This window comes from Sardina pilchardus, chromosome 5 (assembly GCF_963854185.1).
Source record: "Sardina pilchardus chromosome 5, fSarPil1.1, whole genome shotgun sequence".
Classification (NCBI taxonomy): Eukaryota; Metazoa; Chordata; class Actinopteri; order Clupeiformes; family Clupeidae; genus Sardina; species Sardina pilchardus.
The window spans coordinates 12,907,610-12,927,753 of record NC_084998.1 but is presented as its reverse complement, the minus strand read 5'-3'; the positions used below and the strand labels follow the sequence as shown (position 1 = coordinate 12,927,753).

Below are 20,144 nucleotides of genomic sequence, written 5' to 3'. Positions count from 1 at the left end.
CTAAACAATTTGAGATGAGACATCAGTTATGCCATTCCCAACGATGAGATTGGATCTTTATAATACAGGTAAGGACTTCCAGTTACAAATCATCCCTGGATCACATTCATTTTCATCTTCTCCCAAATATGCCATCATTCGGTCAGTCGTCAGGCATGGAATCTTTTTCACAACTAAACTAGGGACTTGTCCTTTAAAGGGATATTCCACCATTTTTGGAATTAAGCTAATTTTCCACCTCCCCTTGAGCAAAACAATTGATATTTACCTTTTCCCCGTTCATCCACCCATTCTGTGAGTCTGGCGATACAACTTTTAGCTTCAGCCTAGCATAGATCATTGAATCGGTTTAGACCATTAGCATCTCGCCTGCTAGCCTCACGTTTAAAAGTGACTACGATTTCCGGTAATTTTCCCATTGAAAGCTTGTCTCTTCTGAAGTTAGAAAGTGCAAATAAGACAAACTGAAAATGAGACCTGGCGATTTTCTAGGCTGATTTGACATGGAACTACACTCATTCTATTCTGGCGTAATAATCAAGGAACTATGGGCGCAGTGATATCACGCAATACTACTGCTTGTTGCCTATGAGGACTATTTTCAGGTGCTGCGTGATAGCACTGCGCCCAACTTACACTCAGCAGTGCATGGGTGTACAGTAGGAATGTCTGGGTCATTGGGTTGCCTTGCAGGCCTTGGCTCACGCTGCAGCTTGGTGTGCCCTTGCTGGCTTCCGAATTCCAGGCTGTGAGTGGATACCCATTTCCACCACTATAGTGATCCATTGCAGCCATTATCGTCAACGCTAAGAAATGAGATCTGCATTTTAATACTCCTCTCTCTCTCTCTCTCTCTTTCTTTCTCTCCCTCTCTTCTTCTATCTCATCTCTCTCTCCATATACCCTCCCGCCCCCTTTTTGTCTCTCCTCCCTCTACTTCCGTCCCCCTTTCTCTCTCTCTCTCTCTCTCCCTCTCCTCTTCTCTCTCCCTTTCTCTCTGCCCGTGTACTCACTCGCCCTCTCACTCTGTGTGTCTATCCTCTCATGCTCTCATGCACTCACTGCTTTTTTGCCGGCCATTTGCCAAAGGAATTCCAGTCAAACAAATGCAGCCTTTATCTCCTTTTGAGGTCACCTATCAGTATCATTACGATGACCATCCATCTCCAGACAAGCCAACACACATTCTCATCCCCTGCCTTTTCAAGCTCCACCGCCAACCACCCTCACACCCCCACCCCCATCCCCCAAACTCTGTGGTATTGTCCTACTCCTGGCAGACAGAGCATCCCACTTGATGAACTTGGACTGGGCTAAAAAGTCCCTTTGAATGGGGGGATTTGTAGGAGGCCAAAGCTGAAGTGGCCCAGAAGAGAGAGCCGTGCCTATGCTTTTGTTTCACAGGGCAGAGCAATGGAGGGCCAGAGAGAGGTGGGTGGGTGGCAGGATGGGGGGGTAATAGAGAGACTAATAGACAGATGGACAGAGAGAGAGAGAGAGAGAGAGAGAGAGAGAGAGATAAACACTTATATTAGCGTGGTACATACTGCTGCAGTGAGTGTTGGCGAATGTGACAGGTCTAAGAAGAGAATCACTTTCACCTGGCCAAGCTTTGATGATGGCCTGAATATTTCTCCCGTTCGCTCCGTCTGTTCCCTGCTATCTGATGCCATTGTGTGCTGCCCCACACACAAGTGGTCCCTCTGTGTCCTGCTGTAACATTGGTCCTAACACAGCACAGGTCTCTGGTAATCTTCCCATCTCCCATCTGTGTCTATTATTGTTTGCTGCTGCTGCTACCTGAAATATTCTGTGTTTTGTTGACATGGCGTAATAGTCCTTATTTGAGAACCCCATCGCAATGTAGATCATTAAGAAATCTACACTTTAAGACCTGTTTGGTTTCTAGGTTCCAGTTCATTTACATTGGAAAATGTACAGCCTCTAGGGTTGTTTTATACACTTTAACATGCCTCAATAGGAGTGCATTGACTGAAAAGCCTGTCACTTAAAAACATCAAAGATGGTTGCGTCAAAGTCAGACCTTTTGCCATTGGCAGCTGAGTTGAAATTGATTGGCTGTACCAAATTGTCTGAAGTTATCTTTTCCATTTCCTTTTTTTCCCTTTGCTTTAGAATATAGTTTCCTTTTAACTCTTTCAGCACTGGTACTGTACTCCAACCATGGCACTGTTTGCATATTGATGCTGTGAACTGTACTTGTAAAGTAACTCTAATACTGTTGCAGTAGTACCGGTACTAAGCAGTTTGGCGGGGCCATTTGTTTTTCAGTGCAAGTCCATCCACTTGAACCCTCTGTACGTGATGATCCCCTGCACCCTCACCTCATCCTTCGCCTTCATGCTGCCCGTGGCCACGCCACCCAACGCCATCGTCTTCTCCTACGGCTACCTGAAAGTGTCCGACATGGTGAGAGTCAGCATTGTTGCTCAAACTCATTGATTTTGACCTAGAATATATAATGATTGGCGAGAAAGAATGTCTTCTAACATTTGAACTAAATGTAGTATAGACAAGTAATTTGTTTCACATCGTGGGAAATATATAACCGCCTCTGTTCTCACTATAGCTTTCAGACTCATAAATGTGGTGGAAATATACTCTTAAAATGAATGTATTGTCCTTATCTGGACACAGAGATAAGTTAAAAACAACGTAAGTTGTGTTATTTTCAACTCATATTGTGCAACAAATAACAAAAGGAAACAAGAGACTGAGATGTGTTAAAAACAACACTTCAACACATTCGTTTTAAGAGTGTATGATTTTGTTATGACAGCTGTATTTGTACCTACACTATTGTTGGTATTGTGGTTCAAAAGCAGTGCCCTTGTTATTCCACAGGCCAAGGCAGGGCTAATGATGAACATCATCGGCATCCTGTGCATCTCTCTGGCCATCAACAGCTGGGGTCGAGTCATGTTTGACCTGGACACCTTCCCAAGCTGGGCCAACACCACAGTTCCAGTGTAATCTGAGACACAGAAAGAGAGAGAGAGAGAGAGAGAGAGAGAGAGAGAGAGAGAGAGAGAGAGAGAGAAGGCAAGGGATACAGCTCGCACCAATGCAACTCCACCTTGTTCGTGATGGACAACCCTGTGAAAAGTTCCAGTAGGATTGCTGCTGCGTGCCTTACACTGTGTGCTACAGGGTAGCGCATTTGGCTAACAGTGTCCTTACAGTGTATTGGCCACTGCCTGTTTAGTGCCCTTTGTGACTTTTGATACACTTTTTTTATTACGGAAAGTCTCACTGTATTATATGTACAAAGCTTTTAAGTAAATTGTTATAAAATTACTATTTATCAACATGAGTGTAGAATAAGATTTATTGTGTATACTGTAAGTAGTAGGCCTAATACTCAGGATAATTTTAGGATAAATTGATATTTTTATAGATGTGATCAGTTTTTATTGTGTACAGTAAAATATGTCTAATCTTATCTTGTTATGAACTTTGATGACACCAAGTTATAAATTAAAAACTGAGAGTGCAATTAAGGCTGTTATACAGTAATTTCCCACATGTAAGCCGCATTGTGTATAAGCCGCAGGACAGTGTTTTATGCAAGTTAAAAGAAACAAAAGACATATTAACACCATATTAACTGCCCCCCTGTATTAACCTCATATCGGAAGAAATTTTGCAAAATCGATATATAAACCGCGGCTAATAATCTGGAAATTACCGTATGTTATTTTATTGGATGTAATTCAAAGGGGTGTAAAGGTACACATATTCATACCAAACCATTATGGCACAGGACATACTGTATGTGTACCAAGGCAGTCTTTAGCAGTGATCAACAGTAGTCTTTTTGCGTGTGGACCATGTTCCAAATATGAGTTCCCACACAAACATATTAAGTGGCGGACCATGTGTCAGTGTAGCCAATTCACATCAAAAACATTTGACACCTTTTCAAAATACTATCACCATTACGCCTCATCAATATTGTCAGTGAATTTTAGGCTGGCAGTACCTACAGGCTTAAGGGCGTGACAGGCTCACAATCTGTGTCTCATGCACGCGGCATGTGGTGAGAATTGTGGCATCGACACGCGCAAATGTGCACGGAGGAGCATACTACTTTCTTTACCGAACTGAAAATTAAATAATCAAAATTAAATTCAAACTTTGATTTCAACACCTAGGTAAACGGCAACCGTGATTTTTTGTGCACCGTTAACACCCTGGCTTTATAATCATAAGAACATGTGTCTGCCCATGCCACAGTGGATTGTCTATTGCAAAGCATGCCAGTGTTTCATAGCAGCACATCTTATTCAGTATGCACCTGACCAAAGGTTATCTCCACAGTGGTCCAAAGCGAATTTTAGGCACATATTTACTCACCAGGTACCAAGGCCTACCCAATGACAATGCACAGGTTCAGTTTTTAAAAAGTTCCTATACTCTTGGCATAAATTCTCAGTGTATAACAAATTGCAACCGAATATTGGGAGAGCTTTTCAAACAACAGTGTTGTTTGTGAACCAGTATTAACACTCTCATTTGTATAACATCTGTGGAACCTCTATGTATGAAGGTATTCATAATACACCGACTTGCGGTTACAAACAAAATGGCAAATATTGATTTAATGTTGACTGATATCTTGACCAATATGGTTGTTCTAACTGAAAATGGCTCTGCACATGCCTAAAGGTTATAAGGCAAAGTGGAAGAAACATGAAATCAAAGAAAGAAGTGAACAAGACACAATATCAACATTTTAGAGTGACCCACCCAGTCCAGAGTCCAACTCAGTCCATAAAAGAGTGAGCTCAAGGCCAGAGTGATGGCAAAGAATCATTCCTGCTTCAAAACCTGGATTGCTGCTAAAAAAAAAAGCCTGGTCTGATCATTGTGGAGACATGTGGAGAGGTATTATAAGAACCATTTTGAGAGCCATGAATGCAAATAAAGCTGTTTCCGTTGATTATGTTTCTACCAATTGTCTCTCATCATTTTGGCATGTGGCAGCATCATTTTCAGTCAGAACAAACATATTGGCCAAGCAAAATAATAATAATAATAATAATATTAAATATCATTATCTGCCAGGGGTATGAATAATTTTGTTCTTAACTGTTTTCCCCAATGTCAGCAGTGGCGGTTCTAGGGGGGGGCAGACAGGGGCAGCTGCCCCTGTAAAAATATATCTTGCCACCCCAGTTGCCACCCTATTTTATTATATTTTATTTATTAGATCGCATTTTCGAAATTCAATGATCTGTCCATAGAAACACAGCCCTCACCCGCTTTCTAGCAGTCATTATGGTTCTTTGAAATACCCTCCCACCCCTCCGAAATGGTTCCTCCCAAAGACGCAATCACTGAACTGCATCTGCCTGAAGAGACGTAGCCAACGGAGTCAACAGGTGCGTCAAAATTGTTTCAATCCGATAGATAGCTTGATCAGACCGATACAGTCATCTCCTTGCTCAGGTGAAAGCAAACATTTCTTTCAAAAGTATTCATTGTAGACTTAGTGCAACTTTACCAAACAGTATAGAAGTAACCTCCTTTGCCCTCTTTCTCTCGCTCTCCCTCTCTCTCGTGCGCGCTCAATGGACACCCCTCGACATGCACATTAATCCAAATAAAACATTAAATCGTGAAATGAAGCATAGAAGACGACTAGCTAAATTATAATAAAATTCGGTTAGCATCATTAACATACTGTACAAATTTGATTAAAACTCTTGCATTCAAGTTGACTGATCATGTCAATACCAATGTTTTCCAACTCCAAGACTCAAAAAGGCCTGTCCCAAGGAGAAAAAGTATTAGCCTACCTTGAAACTTAAAGTGGAGGAGACTGAACAGTCCAACCAGTAGACTATAATAAGCTAGCCAACTATGCTACTTTGTTGACAAGTCTGACTAATATAAGGGCCGGTAGGACGAAATGTAAGTGTGTGTGTGTGAGTGAGAGTATTGTTATTAGTAGTGTAAGTGTATCTGTAGACATTCAATACAAAGGATGCTAACAGTTTTTTCAACAAGACTGACTAAAATGTGTAGCCTACTTACTATTTGATTGCCATATAGTAATAGCCTAGCTATTCACATATCCTTAAAAGAGCAATTTAGATTACTCTTCTAAAGTTCAAATCTCTTCATAGAAAGATTAACAGGTAGCCTACTTGGAGATATAAAATATAAAATAAAAAAGATCTAAATAGTGTGAAATCTTGAAACACTAGAACTATTCCACATATGTTCAACAGACTCCTGAAATACTACTTCACATGTTTTCAACTGTGATGATGGTTAATTATTTCTCACTGTCATAATAAAATGAACTTTAACCTGAGCATTTCGCAGGAAAATATGAATTTTAAAATCACAATAAAATGAGCAGAGCCTGGCCTAAATCCATTGGTAAACATTTATTTGTGAACGTCTGAAGTTTAAGTACACATTCAACACAAATTCAGTGTTTACTCTGGATGGTACTATGGCTCAATACATATAATAGTCGACATGACAACTTGATTGTGAGTCTTTATTGAATCTAAGTAAAAAATCTCCCATTTCTCCAATATGCATAAATTGCTGCATCGACAACCGCCCCCCTGCTGGAACCTATGCCACACCTTTGCCACCCCAAGGCAAAATCTCTAGATCCGCCACTGAATGTCAGTGTGGCTGATGATTGGTCAACTGAGAACAGCTAGCTAATTTCAATGAGGTGAAATATATGCTGAAACACAGAGAAGACAGAGAGGCAAGGGGTAAAGTCCCTTAAAGTAATTTCTGTCAAGAGTGTTAATGCATAACCTTTATGAGTCTTATTTTAAAGGATTTTTGTTTTCGAATAATTTGTTTTACAGTCTAACCTGGCAGTATAAAGAATGAGATTGCATGACAGTAACAAACAGATACAGCCTACAGTATATCACCCACACAGCATTTTCATGTCATTGTCAAATCTGGTGTAGTAAACTCTGAATCACATAAGAGTCAATAATAGATCCATTATAGCACAGTACACACTAAAATTGAATACTTAGACCAAAGCCTTCCTTGTAGCATATTTTAAACAATGTGTATAGCCTACCACAGCATTTTCTGTTTTGCACATTGTTTGCAATTCTGCAACACACTTGTAAGTGAAACACTGCACATGACTTCTTACATAGACACTTTGTTCAAAAGTGAAATTTCCTGTTATTATTGGTAAAACACTTCTATTCAAAATGCATCTGATTGGTAAATCTCACACACATACCTGAAAACACAAAGAAAACTGAACACCAATCAGTCTGAGTCTTAGCACTACAAATAGACTTACTGTGTTACTGTAAGTTACTGTGTAACTGTTCAAGTGTGCACTTTTACATTGAGTACCCGTGCACACGGTACAGTAGTGTATTTGCCCCTTACCCATTTCTAAAACCATATCGAAGAATTGTTTTCAGTGGGTCAATGAAAATATGACCATCAACTGCATCACTATTTTGCAAGCAATGGAGAAGGGACATGCAGGGACATTGAGGTGGTGTCAGTTCAAGGGTGGATATGGCACACAAGGATATATTTTCCCTTTTGCCAAGCCTGAGAGAACATCACCTGCGATGTCGAGGAAGACGTGTGACCAAATCTAAACATTTTGTTTTGTTTAGAGTACAGAGTATTGCATTGATGAGTGTGATTTAATTTTTTCTTCATTTCTGTAAGAATGGGGTTTTTTTAAAGAAAAAAAAACTTTTGTTGCAAAAAATGTCAGTTGATTACTGCAGAAATAACAGTTTTTGTCTATTGCCTACACATTTTTGTAGATTTTGGCTCATTATGTCAAAACTACACACACAGCACTTGCAGAAAAACAACTCACATACTATGCCAAAAGGAAACACTGCAATCAAAAACTGTTTTTGTAAATGTGATCAGTTTTTATTGTGTACTGTAAAATGTGTCCTTCACAAGCTTAAGGGCGTGACATGCTTCCACATCTGTCTCCCGTGCATGCAGCATGTGATGAGAATTGTGTCTTTGACACCTGCAAATGTGCACGGAGAAGCATACCACTTGCTTTACCAAACCAAAATTGTACCAAAATTAAATTCAAACTGTGATTTCAAAACCTAGATAAACGGCAAACCGTGATTTTTGTGTACCATTAACACCCCTATTCAGTTAACTTTTATAATCATAAGAACATGAACATGAAGAACATCATAAGACCATGCCACAGTGTCTATTGCAAAACATGGCAGTGTTTCATAGCAGCGCATCTTATTCAGTATGCACCTGACCAAAGGTTATCGCTACAATAGCCCAAAGTAAATTATATATTTCCTCACCATGCACCAAGGTATGCCTACAATCACACAGTAAATGTACAAGTTCAGTTTTTTAAAAAGTCCTACTCTTGGCATACATTCTCAGTGAATAACAAATTGATCCGGAATACGGGGAGAGCTTTTCAAACAACAGTGTTGTTTGTGAACCAGTATTAACATCCTCATTTGTCTAACATCTGTGGAACCTCTATGTAGGATTGACGGTCATACTACACTGACTTACAGTTACAAATGAAATGATTCCCTGACAAATATTTATTTAATATTGTTTTTCTCTTGACCAATACGGTTGTTCTACCTGCAAATGGCTCTGCTCATGCCGAAAGGTTGTAAGGCAAAGTGGTAGAAACATGAAATCAAGTGAAGAAACAATAAACATTGTAGAGTGACCCACCCAGAGTCCAGAACTCAATCCATAAAAGAGTGAGCTCAAGGCCAGAGTGATGACAAAGAATCGTTCCTGCTTGGCTTGATATGTACTGTAGGCTGTTATAAGATTATGATTATAAGATAATGATTTTGAGTTGTCTTTCATCCTTTTGGCATGTGGCAGTATCATTTTCAGTCAACACAAACATATTGGCCAAGCAAAAATCAATATTAAATCAATATTTGACAGGGGTGTGAATTTGAATATATAATAATGTTGTTCTTAACTGTATGTTTCCCCGATGTCAGTGTGGCTGATGATTGGTCAACTAAGAACAGAAGGCTTGATGAGGTGAAATAAACAGGAAGACAGAGAGGCAAGATAAATTCATTGAAAGTAATTTCTGTCAAGAGGGTTAATGTATAACCTTTATGAGTCTTATTCTCAAAGAATTTTGTTTTTGTATAATGTGTTTTATGGTCTAACCTGACAGTACAAGAATGAATGAGATTGCATGGTAACTGATACAGCCTATTATCACCCACACGTCATTGTCAAATCTGTTACATGTAATATGCTTTAAAGGACATAACAGTCGATAATAGCTGTAAATGTTATAGTTTTTGTTCATTACCACTAAAATTGAATGCTTAGACTAAAGCCCCAATACCTAAACTTCATGTAGCATACTTTAAACACTGTATAATCATAGCTTCATCTTCTGCTTAATGAATACACACATGCAATAGAATTTCTGCAGTAACAACTGAATGTTTGCAACAAAAGTTTATACAAAAACAAACATTCTTACAGAAATGAAGAAAAGTAGAATCACACTTATCAATGCTGTACTATTTAGGATCACGGCGTTTTGACCTAGGTGAGTTACCCAAGCAGCAGGGGAATCACATAGTGGGGAAATCACGCTCTTATGACAACTGTATGAACTGTGTGAATAGTGTAAATAGTGTGTGTGTGTGTGTGTGTGTGTGTGTGTGTGTGTGTGTGTGTGTGTGTGTGTGTGTGTGTGTGTGTGGGGCAGATATGGGGTGGGGGCCCTATGGATCCTGTCTTGTTTTGATTTGGCCACACGTCCTCCTCAACATTGCAGGTGATGTCCTTTTGGGCTAGGGGTAGCCTTATTCTACTGCCCTTAATTACTGTTATGTTTTTTTTTCTTCTTTTTATGTCATTGCTGAGTGTTATACTGAAAGCAAAGATTAACAAATTCCTTATTTGTTTATGCAAACCTGGCCAATAAAGCTGCTGTCATATTGAACTGCCCAACATCAATATCTCTGCATGCCCCTTCCACTGCTTGCAAAAGAGGCATGCAGATATGTGGTTGGTGGTCATACATTCCATTGTCCCACTGAAAAAAAAATCTTCAATTCGGTTTTAGAAATGGGCAAAATATAGATAGATAGATAGTTAGATAGATACTTTATTGATCCCCAAGGGTAAATTCAAGGTCCCAGCAGCTTAAGACACCACACACAACATACAATACAATATAAACAGGAAAATACAAAGCAAATCAACAAATCAACATGAGTAAAGAAAGTAAAGCTAAACTAAACGAAAAACACGTTAAAGCACAAAACAACACGAGCTACTAGGATTGCTGCCACTATTGTTTTGACATTTCTGCAAAAAGCGTGTAAGCAAGGCACAAACTGGAAGACTATCAAGATCTTCTTTCAAGTAATTTTGGGAATAGTATTTGATACACTACCTCCATCTACTGTTCATATCGTGAATTACCTGTTCCTGGGGGTTAACAGAATTCTTTCAATTAGTCATGAGCCTGAGAGAACTTTGCTTAGACCCTGAACATCTGAATAGAGTATAACATACTGTCTGATATAAAATGCATACAGATTCACCCCAAAATGAATATCATTTATCTATATCTTATGCAAATAATAGGCTGTACACATAGGCCTACTAGCCTAATACAGCTCAATATAATCAGACAATTCAAGGATCAGAGTAGGCCTACATTAGCCTAAATATGACTTACTTGGTCTACTTAAGTGTCCATTTTGCGGTAAATCACTCGACTCTTGCTCATGTGTAGTGCAAACTTTCCATGGGCTACACAATTTTCTAAATGATATACAGGTCTATGCTACCATTCTATTAAAATAGATAAATAGAAAAAAAAAATCTGCTGTCACAAGAATTTTCTTCTGTGTTACTGAGTTTGGACTGAATCTGAAACAGTGATCTAGGCATATTCATGATGAACGACAACAAATGTCATATGCAGGCCTATGCCTGAGGCATTTGTCCTAATTTATATTCCCTATTGGGTAAACCCAGCCCGATCTGCCGGATTTCGCCCTGGAAACCTACACATTTATCTCTCTTGCTTCCTATTTATGTATGCTGGAAGCCTGGAACCAATCACAAGCTTATCCACCAGGCACAACCAGATGGTTGGTCCTTCAGACTACCCAAATGTGCATTTGAATTATGCCCATTTTGATGATGCCTCTTCTGCAGTAGAAATAGCTCCCAGACTAATGTATGGAATGTATGGAAGCATATATGTAAAAAAAAAAAAAAATTGACAAATAGTTTGTTCTATTTTCATTGCAAGAGCTATTTCAACTTGATTTGAAGATGACATTGCCACTTTGTCTTGGAATACAATTTGAATATTGCATTTGCAAATTACATAATTAAATTGCATAATGAGTTGTCAATAGCATAATAATGACATAATGAATTGCAAATTGAAAAATGCATTGCCATTTGAATTAAGCTACACACAGGCTTCCATGATCTTAAAATATTGAGCTTATCTGATAGCCAGACTGAATAGGAATAGCCTACTTTTTTGTGGATTTATTTTGATCTTTTGACTACTAGCTACTTTTGCATTTGACTATTTAACAAATATCATACCACTCCTCTCCAAATGGGGGCAGTGTTACGAGATACGAGGTGCACAACATTACAGCTGCAAAAGAAGAAAACCTTCACGAGAAGTGGCCGCGCTGATCCCAGGCTGATCCTGGAACAGTCATGAAAGTTCCCTCGTCCCTGTTGATCTCTTCGGGGAAAATGCGACACTGATCCCAAGTCAGGCTTAGAGCATGTTTACGTCAAGGGATATTTCGTCACACTGAAATACGGCAAACACAAAATAGCAATGCCAGAAATTCTCGGGCAATGCAACTCAACAAGGACAAAATTTTAGATATTTGAAAGTTTAGAGCAGTAGACGCAAACGTGGACCTGGCGTGATGGAAACGGGTAAGTTAGCTAACGTAGATGATTAGCGCTTGTGAAGTTAAAATGAGCTCTACAAGGGAGGAAGTGAGTGAAATAGACTAACTAAAATGGTGTTGTTTAACATTGCTAGGCAGCAGTAACCGCAAAGGCAGAGACACTTTAAAAAGACTTCGGTAAAGGTAGTAGCCTAAGTCAAGTAGCCTATGGATGAACAGTCGAATAAGTGTGCCCTGTAAGTCGGTCTGGACTCTGGAAAGAATCTTTTACAAACGGATCTGCAGAGCGAATTAAAATTTACAGCTGCCTTCACTTCACTACACACTAAGTTGAGGTCATGTCAGAATCATAATCAGCTTTATTGGCCAGGTTTGCATAATAAACAAGGAATTTGACTCCTTATTTGAAGAATAAGGGCAGTAAGTGATATAAGAATAAAGGAATAAATAGGCCTACAGTACATTTACAAATAAATAGATGCTATGGGTGGCCTTTGTTTTCCCTGTCAAGGCATACCATGTTCGTGGACACCCCACTGATCTATAAAGAATAACTTATTTAACCCCAACAGTCACAGGCAAGACGCAGGATGCAATATCCTATCAGTAACAGGTTTAAGATTAAATATGTAAAAATAGTGCAAAGCCGTAGGCTACAAAGCAAAGAAGATGTAGCCTATTAATAACAATAATGTAACTGTAAGATTGTACACATGATAATAAATGAGGTAGCTGAGCAGAACAGGTTGATTCACTTTGTTTGGTGCAGGTGGTTGTTATTTCTGAGTGTTCAACAGAGTGACAGCTTGGGGGGAAGAAGCTGTCTTTGTGTCGTCTGTTTTTGGCAAACATTGTCCTGTATCATCTATCAGAGGGAAGGAGGTTGAACAGTATTTACTTTTGTTAGAAATAGACTTGACGCTATCTAGATAAATGTATCCGAGCCATTTCCTACTTTAATTAAGCTAATGAAGTCAAAAGGTAAACAAGTCCTACCCAACTAACGGTGCTGCGATAATTCTAGGCTAGATTGCAAGATCAGCATCATCCATGATGGCTAGAATGACATCAATACGTGTAGGAGGAAGAAAAATAAAATAATTGTTGGAAAAAAGTTGGAATTATCTAGCCGATTCATGGGTTTCATCAGAACCCTTTCCACAGGTGTAGAAAATCAAGCACCTAGATTATGAATGCAGACTGCATGGTGTGGAAAGGGACCTGATGAAACCCATGAATAAATTCCAAGCACAACAGAGTGCACTGAGTCCTTGTCCATTTCACATGTGAGTTTATTCTTTTTTTTTTTTCATCACAAATCTAACCTCTCCTTTCATAAACACCGCCATTAGCGGTTATGATGACGTAAAATTGGTGACTAGGCTTGTTTGGCTGTGGAATCTAGACATGGCTGTACAATTTTCCTATAACATTTTGACCCACCCTACTGTAACAGTTTTTCAGCTTATTACATACTTGTTGTCGTTGATCAACAGAGGAACAAGCAAGGAACCGTTTCCAATCGGAGTTGGAATTCATACAGTGTTTGGCAAATCCAAATTATCTCAATTGTAAGTAGGCTATCCATGAAATTGTGAAATTACATGATTGTGAACTTTGGGCTTTCTGCCACATTAACACTGTGTTGTCTATATTTGACCTTAAATGTGTTTTTTATGTCATCTGGAATGACTCCTTGCTATCACCACAGTTCTTGCTCAGAGAGGTTACTTCCGAGACAAGCCCTTTGTGAACTACTTGAAGTACTTGCTTTACTGGAAGGAACCTGAATATGCCAAATTTCTAAAGTAAGTGTTTTGTGGTATAAAGATATGTTTTCAATAATGAACTGTAGAGTACTAAAATTGAGTTTACAACATTTACATGTGAAGAGAGCCCTAACCTCTGTGACTGAGGCAGTTGCAGTTGGATTTCTGCCTCCTGTAAAATGACTCGACAACATCATTTGTCTTGCACGGCACAAATAGGCTACAATAGAGTATATTGTTGGCAGGGGGGCCCAGATTGCACCCAGATTGTGGTATCTGTGTATGTTTGGCTGGATTGCCAAGTAACTAACATACAAGCAAAATTAGTTCGGTATTGTTTGACTTTCTTTACTTATGCTACTCGACCAGATACCCCCACTGTCTGCCCATGCTGGAGCTCCTGCAGTACGAGCACTTCCGCAAGGAGCTGGTCAATGCCCAGTGTGCCAAGTTCATCGACGAGCAGCAGCTCCTGCACTGGCAGCACTATGCCCGCAAGCGCACCCGTCTCCAGCAGGCCCTGGTGGAGCAGCAGCAGCAGCAGGCCCTGCAGCAGCAGGCCCCCCACAGCAACGCCGTGGCCAAGTGAGACGTGGTGTGGGGACTGGGGAGAGAGCAAGAGAGAGAGAGAGAGAGAGAGAGAGAGAGAAAGAGAAAGAGAGCCACTTACTCCAGGAGGAGGAAAATGAGAGGGGAATGAGAGAGTAAAAGAAACAGCCCCTGCTTCAGAAGACACTCTCATGAACAGTGACACAACTGGGTGGTGTTTGAAAGCATCAGGATGAGGTCTGCCTAACACATGCAGGGATGGAGGGCCTGGAGAGAAGACAGAAGAGTAAGAGCTGGAGATGGCACGGCAGTTGATTGATGCTTACACTGGACACATATACCTGTGGCATTGCTCAATGCTCATCATGCAACAATAGTCAAGTTTGCCTTTATTTTTTTTTTCTTTAATGTTAGATCTTGTAAGAATTTGTCATGGAGAACATGAGAGAAGTGCTCTGATGGTTGAATTTTAAGTCTTCTAAAAAGTAGTAACAGAGTAATTTGTGGTATGAGAGATGTCTGCCAGTTTGGAGTGATGCAGTCATCAGTTTGCTGTAGGCTTTTAATGAACATTTCTGTTGCTGCCCTCAGTTTTTTTGTAAAATGTGGAAAACCCTTTTGTACACTTATTAAAGAGATTTTGTATATCAAACAATCGCCTTTATAAATCCCACGTAGGTCTATGGGCTATGTACTGCATGCAGTAGAGCAACCTGAGGCCATTTCTGAATCCTTGGCAGTTAGTTCAGATTCTTTATGGTATCTAATTAACATCAGTCACCTCTCAAAAATAACAGGAGGCTAAATAGAAACTAGATGTACCATATAGCTGTACAAAATATGACTGCCATGAAAATAAATCGCATTTGTCAATTAATCCCCATCTACTCTCCATCCCCCTCTCTTGCAACTTTTGTGTATGCTTGTATGTGCGTGCGTGCGTGTGAGGTTGTAGGTGTCTGGATGTGTGCATACAGTATGTGTGAGTGCATGCATGCATGTGAGGGTGTGGGTGCCTGTGTGTGTTTATCCTATAGATTTTTTTGATAAGGGGTGTCAGGGTGTAAACATCTAGATCTGGTGAAAGAGTATCAATATACTCTGATAAAAAAGTACTTATAAAGAACTGACCATTAACATTTAGATTTCCCAAATTTGTATAGGCTACTGTATGCAATGTTAGTCTACATGAAAATGCATAATTTTGTGTAACCATTTCATAACATGATAATATGCTGAGACCAGAAGATGGCTGTATTTGAGATATATTTATTTAAATATGCAAATGTGTCCAAATATGCAAATTCTTATTATTCTTGCACACGCTAACCGTGCGTAATACAAATATGCCCCAAGCACAGATTAAATACTATAGGACCAACTGAGTTGCGTTTGGTAATGACCTTATCAGATCGTTTTAGGCTTCACTCTGTTTAGTATAATCACCCAGTCTTCACAATGGCAGATTTTCTGATGAAATAATGTGGTGCTATGTGGTGATGTTACTGCCAGGACAGACAGACGAGCAAATGGATGATGAAATGTTCTGTCAGCTGCTCTGTCGAGCTGAGTCATTTATTTTTGAGACATTAGGTTGTACAATAACCTTAAGCGATCTAGGATGTATTACAAAATGTTAACCAAGTGTTAACCACGAGGACAGTTATCTGTCATCTAAATATGAATAAATCGCATTTGTCAATTAATCCCCATCTACTCTCCATCCCCCTCTCTTGCAACTTTTGTGTATGCTTGTATGTGCGTGCGTGCGTGTGAGGTTGTAGGTGTCTGGATGTGTGCATGTGTGTGAGTGCATGCATGCATGTGAGGGTGCCTGTGTGTGTGTGTATCTGTGCATGTGGATGTGTGTGCATGCGTGCGTACCTACAGTAGCCTAATGTTTATCTATTTATGCAAAAATAGCTGATCCTTGAATTGTGTCTTACTTAATTTATCAGATTAAAATCGCAAATGAAAAACTGAAGTAAAAACATTCCTTCTTAGAGGTTTTATTGTTGAGGATCTGAACACAAAATTCCATCACAAGGACAAATTCATATTTACCTGGCTTCAAATTTAACTGCACCAAAGGCCAGTCATGGACATGTTACATTAATACACAGTACAACTGCACACATTTGAAATATCATTCATCTTGAGTCTCTCTATGACCCTGGAGAAGGATAAAAGGACACAGGAATAACAGCAGCACTGTGGCCAGGCCCTAGGCTGGGTGAACCACCCTGGAAATGTGGATTTCGGCAGCTCAGGCTGGAAACCTGCACATCTATCTCCCCTGCTTCCTGTCCACAACCTTTGGGTCCAATCACAAACTAACTTTCCAAAAGACGCACCCGGATAGTTGTCTGATTGGTCGAAGGACCGTCCAAGCACTCAGAGTAATTTGAACAATGCCCATTGATCACGCCTCTTGTGCAGTAGAAATAAAGCGCAGACTCCCCAGACTAATGTTCAAAGATTGACATTTGCAATTTTATTTGACTTCTTTTTTAATTTAATTGTATCACTATGTTGACACATTTCAACATATCAACAATTGGTTCACAACTGAACATCAGAAACATCTGACATCATGTACTAAATCTGACATAAATTGGATGAACCATTAAGGAAAGTGCATCAAAATTGATCATGTCACCAGTGTAGCCATTTTTTTAGTTGCCAGATGGTGGCGCTATACCAAACATGCATCGATATCGCCACGCCCAGTGCCAAGTCTTCGTCCCTCAGCTTTGTCTGATTCCTGTTGTTTGTGCGATGGGGCGTAGTAGGTACTGTAGTAGTCTGGGGAATCTGCAGTGTATTTCTACTGCACAAGAGGCGTGATTAATGGGCATAGTTCAAATGACTCTGCTTGGATAGTCCTTCAACCAATCAGACCAATGAAGATCTGGGCACTGGTGGATAAGCCAGTTTGTGATTGGTTCCAGCAAAAGTGGAACGGAAGCAGGAGATAAATGTGCGGGTTTCCAGCCTGAGCTGCAGGGCGAAATCCAATCTCTGGCAGATCGGGCTGGGGTTACCCTTTTACTGTGAATGGGTTTACCTAGTCTAGTGGCCTATGAAGGCTGTTCGGAAAACCTCTGTTGATTTGGAAAAAAAGGGGGAAAAAAGCAATTCTGTTCAGTGTTCACACCCTGCTAAAAACAGCTGGGGACCCTCCCTTATCAAAACAGTCTTAAGGATTCCAAACAGATTTTGGAACCAATAGGATCCTATAGCATTGGGATACTATGGATTGACAATCTAATCAGATTTTGGACAATTCTATAGGATTCCTAAACAGGATTGTTGGAATCCTATAGGATTTTGGTTCCAAAATGACCAAATCTGATAGGAATCCTATAGATTTTTTTGATAAGGGGTGTCAGGGTGTAAACATCTAGATTCTTCTAACGCACGCAATTCAGATTGAACCGTTTAACGTAGAAACTTCATTCAAACTTTGTTGCGTAGGTCTCGCTTATGCCATGTGTGCTTTGTATTTTTCAACTTTGTAACTTTTATACTTTTTAAACTATGAATTAAAAAACGATTTCCCCATAGATTTAACATTGAGCTTTTCCCCCATAGACTTATCATTGCTCATTATGACATCACGGCAGCAATTAGAATCTTACGCCAGGTGGCCAGCCACCTGGGCACCAACTGTCAGTTTCTCTGGCTTTAAGCATACAGTCTCTCAGAAGACTAAATATCCTGTTAACTGTTTCCTCTGTCCACAACTGTTTCAAAATAAAAGTCCTCACTGCAATAATACACTATTAAATCATTTAACCATTGAAACTACTCAACTATTGAACTGTTCAACCATTCCAACTGTCAGTTATCATCCACTATGCCTCCAGTCAACTACATGAAACCTCCATGTACCTAGCAACCAACATAGCAACCATTAAAATTAAGTGTTTATGACCGTTTCTAGGGGTGTAAAAAATAACCGATACATATCGATATTCGTTTTTAACCTGTAAAAGACGACTACATCGATGCATCAAGCCTCGTTTCGAATTTTTCATGACATGAATCGGTTATTGTTTCGATTTAAAAGAAACAAATCGGTTCACATTCGCAAACGTTTCTGACTTGACCGTCTCTTATGAAATACTCGATTTCCTGACCTGGTGCGTGGCTGTGTGCATCCCAATTTTGATTTGAGAACAATGACAGCCTCTCATTGGTCAAAGATGGCATAGCCTATCACGTTCGTCTATCCATTCCAACGAAACGTGCCCTGGACGTGCCTGAAGGAATGAGATGCTAGTCTTCCTCAGAAAAGATTTCTGACAACTCCGAACCTATATTCAACGCGCCGGCGAAACTTAAATCCAAAGTTTGGAAGTCGTTTGGCTTTTTCAAAAGAGAAGGTCTCTTTATATGGCTCTGGTTCTATCTCTCCCGTTGTCAAGCGGGCATATCCCAGGATTCTGATTAACTTTAACTTTGAAAGATCGCTACTTTTATAGCCTACATGGCATCCAACTAGCTACAATCCACCTCCGTCATATGCTACAATGTTACTATGGTTCTGCACGTCTGTATTTCAGCTTGGATGCAACGTGACAGTTCATTTAAACTTCGCAACGAGTTTGGCGAATTAATATTCAAGTGTGATACGGGAACTACTTCAAAGGTAGCAGGTTATACGAAGTTAATGGCCACCCCATCAGCCAATCAGAGAAGAGAATTCCATTGTTGAGGGAGATAAGCAGAGAATCATTTATTCTTTTACATGAGAAATGGCCAAGGGCAAAGCACTGCTTTATTTTCTTTTGTAACGACACCTCTTTGGTCTTTAATTTTTTTATGCAACATATACAGAGATATGTGTTTCTTCTGTTTATTTCTTTATGGTGTCCTCAGTGTGTGCCATTACTAAAATATTATATGAAAAACCTCACCTTTTCACAATAAAATGTTTTGTCATGTTCATACATCAAGTTGTTTGTCCTATTGATAACCATTAACTTGATCATGTAAAATGTGCACAATTGTAAAGTGAATGTGCACAATGAAAAATAACTTTCAGAATGCTTTTGATTATTGAACCGCATCGAATTGCATCGAATCGCATCGAATTGAATCGTACCGAATCGTTTGCTATTAACATGTATCTTTTTTTGAATCGTATCGTGACAATGTATCTAGATGCGAATCGTATCGTCTTTCACATGAGAGATTCACACCCCTAACCGTTTCCATAGCAACCAACATGATTATACTGCAGTAACTTCTTGTTTCCTGATAGTGGCCACCATGGATACCCTAGCAACAAATGTTTCAAAATAAAAGTCCTCACTAGCAAGTTAGCTAGTTAGCATGGTTAGCATAGTTAGCATTGTTAGCATAGTTAGCATTTTTAGCATAACTGCAAAAAAACATCAACTAAGTTAGCTAATCAACCTGGTTAGCATTGTTAGCATATTTAACATAGTTAGCATGTTTAGCATTACTGCTAGAAATCATCAGTTAAGTTAGCTAATCAACCTGGTTAGCATTGTTAATAAAGTCAGCATTGCTAGCATAATTAGCATTTTTAGCGTAACTGCTAGAAATCATTAGCTAGGTTAGAACTGGAATGTTTCATCTTTAAACTGTCTACCTTCACACTATCAACTCTCTGTAAACTATGCAACCACCATGTTTACCCTAGCTACACCTTAGTAACCATATCTACATTATCTATCTATTTTTGCATATTCATGCACTGGTAATTCCTTGGAATTGCATTTCTAGTTATTCTTGCACACGCTAACCGTGCGTAATACAAATATGCCCCAAGCACAGATTGAGTACTATAGGACCAACTGAGTTACGTTTGGTAATGACCTTATCAAATCAATTTAGGCTTCACTCTGTT

General features: G+C 39.5%; 3 protein-coding genes across 3 annotated transcripts in view; all 3 read left to right on the top strand.

Annotated features, from left to right (window-relative positions):
• The window catches only part of LOC134080217 (Na(+)/citrate cotransporter-like), a 15,024-nt gene extending 11,502 nt beyond the window's left edge, over positions 1-3,522 (top strand). Inside the window, exons 11-12 of the mRNA XM_062536528.1 lie at positions 2,293-2,430; positions 2,866-3,522. Of these exons, the coding sequence (XP_062392512.1) occupies positions 2,293-2,430; positions 2,866-2,994 (267 nt within the window). The 3' untranslated portion in view covers positions 2,995-3,522. The remainder of the gene's footprint in view (positions 1-2,292; positions 2,431-2,865) is intronic.
• Positions 1-20,144, top strand: part of LOC134080219 (sorting nexin-12) — a 94,348-nt gene that overhangs the window by 30,960 nt on the left and 43,244 nt on the right. The window lies entirely within an intron of this gene.
• LOC134080216 (mediator of RNA polymerase II transcription subunit 31-like) lies at positions 11,761-15,850 on the top strand. The gene is made up of 4 exons (XM_062536527.1): positions 11,761-11,970; positions 13,442-13,516; positions 13,657-13,753; positions 14,084-15,850. The coding sequence occupies exons 1-4, from the start codon at positions 11,961-11,963 to the stop codon at positions 14,301-14,303; spliced, it is 402 nt and encodes a 133-aa protein (XP_062392511.1). The 5' UTR covers positions 11,761-11,960; the 3' UTR covers positions 14,304-15,850.